This window comes from Pinus tabuliformis, chromosome 9 (genome assembly GCF_031772625.1).
Source record: "Pinus tabuliformis cultivar Carrire ecotype Pingquan chromosome 9, CPIR1, whole genome shotgun sequence".
Lineage (NCBI taxonomy): Eukaryota > Viridiplantae > Streptophyta > Pinopsida > Pinales > Pinaceae > Pinus > Pinus tabuliformis.
Window position 1 is genome coordinate 476,497,966 of NC_142307.1, and position 10,325 is coordinate 476,508,290.

The following is a 10,325-nucleotide window of genomic DNA, read 5'->3' on the forward strand; positions in this document are numbered from 1 at the left end:
CTCTACAAGAAATAAGTAGATTGAGAATAGAAAATAAAGAGCTAGAAAAAAAGAATCAAGATCTTGACCCTACAAAGGAAAAAGTTGTTTTCCTAAAGCTCCAAGAAGAAGAAATATTTAAAGTTTGAAACAAAATTACATCAACAAGAAAAAAAAACGACAAAAAGAAATCAACTCACTAAAAATTCAGAAAATAAAACAAAAGAAATAATTAAAATACAATTGATAAAAAAATAAAATAAATAAATAAATAAAATGTAAAAATTTACAGTTTAAAGAATTCGTCAATGGATGACATTCTCAGCCATCAAAAATCACAATTGGACAAAAAAGATTTGGAGATTTAAAAAAAAAACACAAATCATAAGTTTTAATTTTCATGTACCCACTCATGCTGTGCAACATTCTCAGCCATCAAAAATCACAATTGGACCAAAAATGATTTGGAGATTTAAAAAAAAAACACAAATCATAAGTTTTAATTTTCATGTACCCACTCATGCTGTGCGAACAAAATACTGTGAAGAGTATATCACAACAATACTGCAATACTAACAAAATAGTGAAGCTGATTTGTTTCATGTCCTTTAAAGTGATACAATTCTCAAAAAGTCTAATTCTATTTCCAATTTGAAATTAAATATATTTATAAAATTACCAATAATAAATTGAAGCTGATTTGTTTCATGTTCTTTAAAGTGATACAATTTTTAAAAAAATTAATTTTATTTCCGATTTAAAATTAAATATATTTATAAAATTACGAATAATAAATTTCTAATGGATTTTGATATTATATACAATGATATGTAGTTTTTGATATGTGATATAAAATTGATATATGATATAAAAAATTTGATTGTTTTTTATATTTGATATAAAAAATTTCAAATCGAAATTTAAAAGAGTAGTGAGTAAAGAAGGTTAAATTATAATTATTTACAAACTAAGCTTTCAAAATTATTTAAATCTATCGTTTTCCATTTTCAAGCACAGCACAGTCGATGGGGTGCTCGGGGTGCTCTGGAAATAAATACCAAATTGTGTCACATATTACTAAACAGTCGATGGAATGGTCAGGGAATAAATAGTGAGATAACACTAAAACCAATTCGTTTCATGTCGAAGAGTTTTAGTTTATTGGAATTAAATCTATTTACAAAAGTATCTTAGAAAAAAAGGATTAATGTTTTAAAAAAGGGGTTAATGTTTTAATTGATAAAAACCATGTCGATTATGGACTACATCAAATAAGCTTGGAAGACATGATGCAGACCACATACATTATGCACAGAAATATGGTACTAAGAATTAATGGTATGTGCAGTTCCTAAAATGTCATGGATGGAAAGGATCTACCATATATGTGAGAATAGGAACATCGAGAATGAGAACCACTTCCTCTTAGAGTGCCCCAGGTACAACCACATTAGATCTTAATTTCACAATCTTTGTTACAACACTGACCTTCCTAGCCTTTTACAATGTCAAAATTATAGTGAGCTTGGGAGACTTCTCTCCAAGCTTTTTGAGCATAGGAATAAAATCTTAAATCAAAATAAATAATTTGTTTCTTTAGGTCCGATAAACCAATGTTTGGTCTAAGCGGACATTAACCATCATCATCATCATCAATTTTTTTACAACATGTATTATAATATTAAGTATATTTAGTTTTATAATATTAGATAAATATTAAATTTTATAATATTAGGTTTTATAATATTAATTAGGTTTTAATATTAGGTATGTATTAGGTTTTATAATATTAGGTATATAAAAGATGTAAAATTATGTTTATTGACTTATATTAATTATATTTATTAATGTAATTATGGTGGTTGATAGATAATTGTTGGTTTTTTTGGTAATCAATTTGCTAGAAATTTAATAGATATTTTCTAAAATAATAAATTTGAATAAAAATACTATTGGTATTAAACAACACATTTTAATTAAAAAATCACAATCTACTTAATATAGATTCTTATGAAAAAAACCAAAACTTTATTAATAACCTTGCATTAATAAAAAAAGTCAAAACTTTATTAATAACATTACACTAGCTCCATTGCACTTATATTAAAAAGAATTAAATAAAATGCTTTTCAAATTTCAATTGTAATTAATGAAATAACAAGTTAAAAACAATTGTATGTTGATATATATCTATATTTATATCTTATAATTGTTGTTAAATAACCTACCAAATGTAAAAAATTTGAAATAACCAGAAAAGAGAGCAAACAAGTAAACCCAACTTTAAATCCAATTAGATGCAAACTATACTCCTGCGTGTTACTGTTTACATCCTGTTTATTACTTCTTTACAATTTTACTTCCTTACAATATGTGATTGATGTAGTGTTTGCATCCTGTTTCTTACTGCCTTATAATTTTTTTGAAATGTTTGCATCCTGTTTCTTACGACCTTATAATTTTTTGAAATGGCCACTGTTTACATACTGTTTATTACTTTCAAATTTGAATCGCAGATTGATGGAGTGTTTGCATCCTGTATATTTCTTTGCTATAATTTTTTAAATAGAAAATATGTAATTGCTGGAGTGTTGGATTGAATTCTCCAAATATATGAGTGTTTTGTGTTATTTTGATATTACAAGCTTGCTGATTATAAATTGGACAAAGGTTTATTATTAGGTATTGATCTTGATAAGTTAAAGGAATACACATAGTATTCACACAAAATCAGAAATAGAGATATATTTTCACAATATAACTTCATTAAAAATACTTTATCTCAATTTAATTATGAATGACCGAAATTACAAAGTATTTACTAAGAGAAAGACCATAATCCTAGAATCCTAGAATTTACTGATTATTATACTTCAACTAAATATTACATTTTGAAATTTCTAACTGTCATCTAAATTTCCTTGAATGATGTATGGAGGTGCATTTTCATGTTATTGTCCTCCCATGTTATTTGTTCCCACCAACTTTTATGACCATATATTATTAAATGATCCAACTTTTCCATCCCAATGGGCAATTTCCTCAAGACCACACACTTCTGAATCTTCAAAACACGGAGTTTGAGCAGTGTTCCTCTCTTCAACACACCTTCCTCAGCGATACTTCGGAGCTTGGTCATACTAGACAAATGCATGGTCTCTAGCATTGGAAATCCCCCTGAATTTCCAGAGCTGCCTATTCCCAAGTCTCTAACGCTGGAGTAATTCCTTAGTTTTAGAAATTTCAAAGTGGACAACCTCTCCAATGGAGGAATCTCCTTCACATTGTCACTGCCATCCAATTCTAACCTTTCCAGCTGTTGAAAGTCACACATCCATTCGGGCAATTTCACTCCAATGTAATCAATCAATACAAGGCTCTGCAACTTCTTCATCTTCTGCATCTCATCCGGAAGATTGTACTTATCATTATTCATGTTTATGTGATGCAAATATAAATGCCTCATTTCTGGCCAATTTCCCATTATGGCTGCTAGTGCATCAAATTTTGAAAATAGGACTAAACGGAGCTCAATAAGATATGTGAGATCCTTCAGAGCCATAACATTTCTGGGATGATCCAAAGCTTTTTCCATACCCATACTCAAATGTAGTCTTTTCAACGAAGTGAGTTTAGACATCTCACTTGGCAATGATGTTAAGACTTTGCAGTCTGAAAGATCCAAGAATTGAAGCCTAGAAAGACTGCATATAGCTGGAAGCAATTCCTTGATGTTAGTAGAACTCAATGTGAGAAATTCAAGCAATGTGAGTTGAGTGACCGATGTTGGCAGTGACTCTATTTGGGTATGGGAGAGATCAAGAACCCTCAAAGCATTGAGCTCGATTAGAAAGTTCTCTGGAACAGGATAAATTAATGGATTTTCAGATTAGATGAAACTCACCAATTTGGGGCAGATGAACTTTTCTGGCAATCTTTCAATCTGATTGCTGAACAGTGATATTCATTCGCAATCTTGTTTGCAGCTGTGTGGGAAATATTGGCGCTGTTGACCTGCACGGCATAGAAAATTCTCCTTCTCCCCAACATAGATGGCCATGTCACGAATAACATCGTGCACTGTTATGTATCTCCGTCTCCAGACATTGACAGGTTTTGTGACATCGCCCCTTCTGATCTGCTTTTCAAAACTGACATTCTGGAACAAACACCGATTTATAAGTTGCTTCACATAGCTACGCCCGAGGTCCATGTCCATGGAATATGTTTCCTCTGTGCTTCTAACAAGGCCTTCGGAAATCCACATTCGTACCAGAGTATCCACCTCAATTTTCTTATCCTCTAGATACAGAGCACAGTAGAGAAAACAATGCCGCAAGTTTGGATTTTTGGGGAGGTCCTCGTAACTCCATCTTAATTTCTGATACAGATCTTTGTCAACATCGGGATCGGTATTTGGAAATGAAAGATCTGCAATTTTCATCAGAGACAAAGAAACATTCCACTCATCTACTTCTCTTTTGTGTCTCATTGCTGCAGCCACCGCTGTTATGGCCAAGGGTAAACACCTACACTCGTCTGCAGTTTTTATGACACAGTCCTTTAAATCCTCTGGAACACGGCCGTCTTTGAAAGCCGGTCTCTCAAACAGTGCCCTCCCTTCCTCTGGCAATAATGGTTCCACTCGTATGGACTGTTGTCCTGCAATTAATGTTAAATCTCTGCGGCGTGTGGAGAATACTACTTTGCTCTCCTTATCCACCCCAAATTCAACACCCAGGTCTTCTTGCAGATCTAGGCGACTCCACAGGTCGTCCATTATCAAAAGAAATTTCTTATTCTTTAAACTTGCAGACAACTTCATTTTTTTAGTATCCATATTATTTCTGTTTGAGAAGTCTAATAAATCGATTTCCTCAGCAATCTGAGCCAGCAAGTTTGATTTTTGATAGACTCGAGAAACTGTGACCCAAATCACAACATCGAAGGCATTACTAACCTTGTAGAAATTGTAAACTGTTTTAAGCAAAGACGTCTTTCCAAGGCCGGCCGTTCCATATACAGAAATCACTCGAACTTGTGGAGCTTCAGTAAGAAACTTCTGCAACTCGCTTTCAGCAGATCTGATGCCTGATCCAGCAAAACCCCCTTCTGGAACGGGTTGAAGCAAGTCCTTTGCCTCTTGCGGTGCTAAAGATACTATCTGCTGCCCCTTAACAAATATATTCAGGTCCTCTTCAAGGTCTTTGAAGAGCTTATCGACTTCCGTGATCCATTCTCTAATTTGAGTGGAAATACTGGGCTTGCGGAAGAGACAATCCCACGCCCAGGAAATAAAATCCAGACCCTGTTGCGGTTGTTGGGATCGCTTGATGAGCTCATCTGCATCTTCAATCGCAACACGCGTATTCCCCGAACGCTGTAGGATCACCTCGGGCACTCTTTTTTGCTGGTTTTCAAAGCCATCGCTGATAGCTTGTGAAAGGCGTTGCATACGCTTTAACTGATTTTGCAGAAGCGTACGGTTTCGACCCAATTGCATAACCTCTTTTATTTTTGTAGAGTTGAGGCTGCTGTGATCCATAACAGTTTATGATAGATTTTTTGGCGAAAATCACATGAGAAATTATTTGTCGACGCTTTTCGAACCAACCAGTGTGGTTCATAGTCAGGACAAGTTGAAGAACAGATTCAACTTCACCTGTTTAAATAGCTAGAGCAGAGACACCAAAGGTTAGTTGGGCAAAAAATTGAGTTAAAGAATGAGCAGAGACACCAAAGGTTAGCTGGGCAAAAAATTGACTTAAAGAATGCAAGGTCAAATTTAATTATATTAATTAAAAATAAATAAATAAATATCTAATTATATAAATGATAAATTATAATATAATAATAAAAATAAATAAAAATATATAAATTTATATATATAGAAATAACGTCGTTTTTCGAATGAGTGGATCAACAATAACGTCGTTTATGAGGTGGGCTGCAACATTGCTTCCTAACTCGGCCATGGCGTTGGTTGCAGCACAGAGAGAGAAGCAAAAGACACCAATGAGAAAAAATTTGGTGAATGTACGACCAAGAGAAGTGTGTGAGTGAGCAGACAGGGAGCATGGGATTAAATAGGCCGATTTTTCTTTGAAAATTATGGAAATTTTGGTCAGTAAATCTAATTAAAAGTCGTCAAATTTCATAATTTTAAGTGTTTTAGAAACTTAAATTTCTGTTGATGTATCCATTTCCATTTTTAAACCCTAACCCTACAACCACCCTACAACCACCGCACATTATCAAAAATATGATTTAAACGCTACAACTACCACTTTACCTAAGTTAGAAATAATACTTTTAAACGTGCTGTGTTCCTCCGCCTCCGTATAAAAAATATGCATTCATTATTATTTTGGCGGGGTCAGCTGAAGCTCAGTCTATGGCGTAACGCGTTGACGGAAGGTGAGAGGAAGGTGATTTGAGGGCCATCTGTGAGCGAGCACTGAGGGGGAGTGAATTGGACGTAGTGCAGGGAGAAGGAACTAAATATATGACGAATATTCATTTCATTTATTTATCATTCTTTGGCGTTATGTGTTGAATACAGTTGGCTTCATTTCCTAGTACAGCTTTCACCGTCGAAATGTCAGGAATCCGCTATTTGTTTGGTTAAAAGAATTTTTTAAAATTGTGGAAATAAATTCAGCATGGTTGGAAAATAAATTTTTAAGTTCCAAAGTTTTAACATAAATTTACAAAAATTCCTATACAAATTTTATTAAAATTTCCATGATTTTTCTAACAAATTTGAAACCAAATTAGAATAAGACTCTCATAATATCCATTTGAAACCAAATTAGAATAAGACTCTCATAATATCCAAACCAAATTAGAATAAGACTCTCATAATATCCATGGAGCTATGACTAATGGTATTTCTAAATGAAATAGGTTTCAAAATATATACTTGTAGTAATGAATATCGTTTCAAATATCTACTTATAATGAAAATTGTTTATAATTTGTTTAGGAATTCATAATGAAAATTGTTTATAATTTGTTTAGGAATTCATAATGAAAATAGGTTTCAAAATATATACTTGTAATAATGAATATCGTTTCAAATATCTACTTATAATGAAAATTGTTTATAATTTGTTTATAATTTGTTTAGGAATGAAAAGCAACCGCCATTAAGGGTGAAGTTGAAAAACTTCTTAAAGCTAGATTTATTTATTCAATCCCTCTTACAGATTGGGTGTCCAATATCGTACTGGTGACAAAGATACAAGGAATTATTCGCATTTGCGTTGATTACCATGACCTAAATTGTGCCTGTCCAAAGGATAATTACCCCACTCCTTTTATAGACCAGATCATTGATGAATGTGATGGGAGTGAAATATTTTCTTTTATGGATGGTTTTTTTGGTTACAACCAGATAAACATTGCACCGGCTAATCAAGATAAGACAACCTTTATCTGTCCGTGGGGTACTTTTGTTGAGATTGCAACAAGATGATGGAGCTTAGTGAAAAGAGTCGCCTTCACTAAGTGGGCCCGCAGGCTATTTTTGGCACAAGTCTATTTTTAGACTATGTCTATTTTTAGACATATGGATCATGTCTATGGATTGCAGGTTGTTGTTTATGGATGATTGATCAAGTTGGGAAAAAATAGATGGACTTCTATTTTTTATGAAAGTGTGAGTGATCAAAGTCTGTTTTTAGACTGGCTGTCAAAAATAGAAAAGTCAAATATTATTATCTCACAATAATATTTGGACTATAAACTTAATCTTATTCTCTTGGAGCACTTCAGTTTGAGCTACAGAGGTGGCACATGCAGCTGTCAGAAGGAAATACGCTTTTCTTATGAGTCAGTTGAGTTGTTGCATGCATGACTTCAGTTAGAACTCAATCAGTTGAGTTTGGTGGAGTTGATGGAGTTGTGTTCAGTTTAGCTTTGTTAAACTGGTTGTATTTAGTCTAACTGGCAAATAGACTAGAGATGAGTCTATGGAACATTGAAATGTCAATGGGATGGATCTAAAATTGAAATTTTCCAATTTAATGGGTATAAAATAATCCATCACTGGAAAATGTTTTGTTTATTAGATTTACAAAATAATCTACTTAAAATATTGGTCAAAGAGGGTAAATAAAATTTAGGAAGTTAGTGAAGGTTGGAAGTGTGTTTCAACTATGTTTATTTTGAAAAAAAAAAATCAATTATATATTTTTAATTAAAATTTGTGATTTTTTTTCATGAGGAAGGCAAAGGTCGGAGGCGGCATAAATTCCACCTTCCTCGCTTTAATTTCAAAGGAAGCAAGCCCAGGTTCATTCGACAGATACAGGCCTATCTCATTGTGTAATTCATCCTATAAGATTGTGGCCAAGCTGTTGGCAAACAGAATCAAACCTCTTCTACAAAAATTAATCTCTCCTGCCCAAGGGGGTTTTGTGAAAGGGCGACACATTATGGATAATGTCATTCAAGTACAGGAAGCTCTGCACTCCAGTCACTCACGAAAAGAACAAGGTATGCTCATTAAACTGGATATGTGTAATGCCTTTGACAGAGTTAATCGCTCTTTCTTGTACAGGGTTCTATCATCTTTTGGTTTCAGCCAGGACTTCATCAATCTAATCAAAGCTTGCCTGGAGAAGATATGGATAGCACCAATGATAAATGGTAGAGTTGCAAACTTCTTCTTAGCCACCAGGGGTTTGAGGCAGGGCTGCCCTCCTTCACCCTTTCTCTACATCCCGATGGCAGATTCCTTAAGCAGGAAGTTGACTCTGAAAAAACAAATTGGCAGTATACCAGGGATCAGAATCGTGAAAGGTATAGAACCAGTGAATCATGCACTTTTCGCCGATGACTCTCTATTGCTCGGGGGGGCCTCTTCAAGAATAGCAAATACCTTCAGAACCATTCTCCAGAAATTCTGTAGCATCTCGGGAGCACTGGTAAGTGAGAGGAAGAGCGTGGTGTACGGTTGGAATACAGACCAACACACAATTGAGAAAATTGCAGAAGATCTGGGATATACAGGGCACACAGAATGGGAAAAAATCAAATACTTGGGTCTCCCTATAACGATGGGCTCCAATAGAAATCATCTGTGGGAGGAAGTAATCTCAAAATTCAAAAAGAAGATAGTAGCGTGGGGAGGCTTTTGGCTATCTACAGGTGGCAAACTTACGCTCATCAAATCTGTCCTCTCGGCTTTGCCCACATTCCAAGCTTCTCTCATGATGGCTCCAAAATTCATCTCAGATCAAATCTCCAGACTCATGCGCAATTTTCTGTGGAACGGAGGGCGCGGGAATACCAATAGATTTCATTTAATCAGTTGGGAAACTGTGAAACGACCGATGGTGGAAGGAGGACTTCAAATACGTGATCCTGTGCACGCAAACTTAGCTCTGGGCTGCAAGTTGTTATGGCAGCTCTGCGCTGAGCCTAGCCACCCAGTCAGCCAGATCTTCAAGCAGAAATATCTCAAAAATCAGTCTATCATGACCTTCAAGCCGGAGAAATCCCCAAAAGGCATGCAGGCCTGGAAACTGTGCAACAGAGGCATCGAGTTTTTCAGAACCCACCTGTATCGTATTCCTGGGAACGGTAAAAAAATAAAGCTATGGAAAGACTGTGTCATGGGACACCGCCCTCTTGTTGAAAATAATGAGATTTCTAAGATTAGAGATTGGCTTCGAGCAAAAGGCATTCGGAAAATCGAGGATATCTCAGAATGGGATAGTAAAGGAAATTGGCAGAGATGGAATTTCCCCAGAATCCCAGAGCAATTTAATGCTCAGTTGGCTGCCCTTAATAACGCAATCTCTGACTTTGCTCTAGTTCACACTGATGACGAAGACGCTTGGGGCTGGGGAAAGAATGGAGTGTACACAACAAGCCAAGGATACTACCAAATGCAAAGCAAACAAGACTCGCCATACCCGGAAACTGTGTGGAAACAGATTTGGGATAGCTTCAGCATCCCCAAAATCAATTTCTTTTTCTGGGCTTTATTTCACAACAAAATTCTGACTAGAGAAAATTTGTGCAAAAGGAATATAGTAGGGCCACACAGATGTGTCCTCTGCAAAAGAGATCTGGAAACTGCAAATCATCTGTTCATAGTGTGTGATTTTGCGAAGGAGGTATGGTCCATCTTCTTCATCGGGCTGAATGTGAGTTCCCCTACTCAAAGCACGATAGCCACCATGTTCACCTCCTGGAATGCCAGCTATCCCCATCGAACTGTCAGCAAATCAATTTGGCACAAAGTGTGGATAGCTGCTCCAAAATATGTTTGCTGGAAAATCTGGTTAGCCCGGAATGAGATTATTTTCAATAACACTGAGCTGTCCGCGGCAAAA

The 10,325-nt window shown here is 35.2% G+C and overlaps 1 protein-coding gene across 1 annotated transcript; it reads right to left on the bottom strand.

Moving 5' to 3' along the window:
• Positions 1–2,890: 2,890 nt before the first annotated feature.
• On the bottom strand, positions 2,891–5,524 carry LOC149149286 (disease resistance protein RPS5-like). The gene is made up of 2 exons (XM_089442440.1): positions 3,994–5,524; positions 2,891–3,837 (listed from the first exon to the last, which is right to left on the bottom strand). Exons 1-2 carry the CDS (start codon positions 5,522–5,524, stop codon positions 2,891–2,893), a joined length of 2,478 nt encoding a protein of 825 aa, XP_089298566.1.
• Between the last annotated feature and the right edge of the window lie 4,801 nt (positions 5,525–10,325).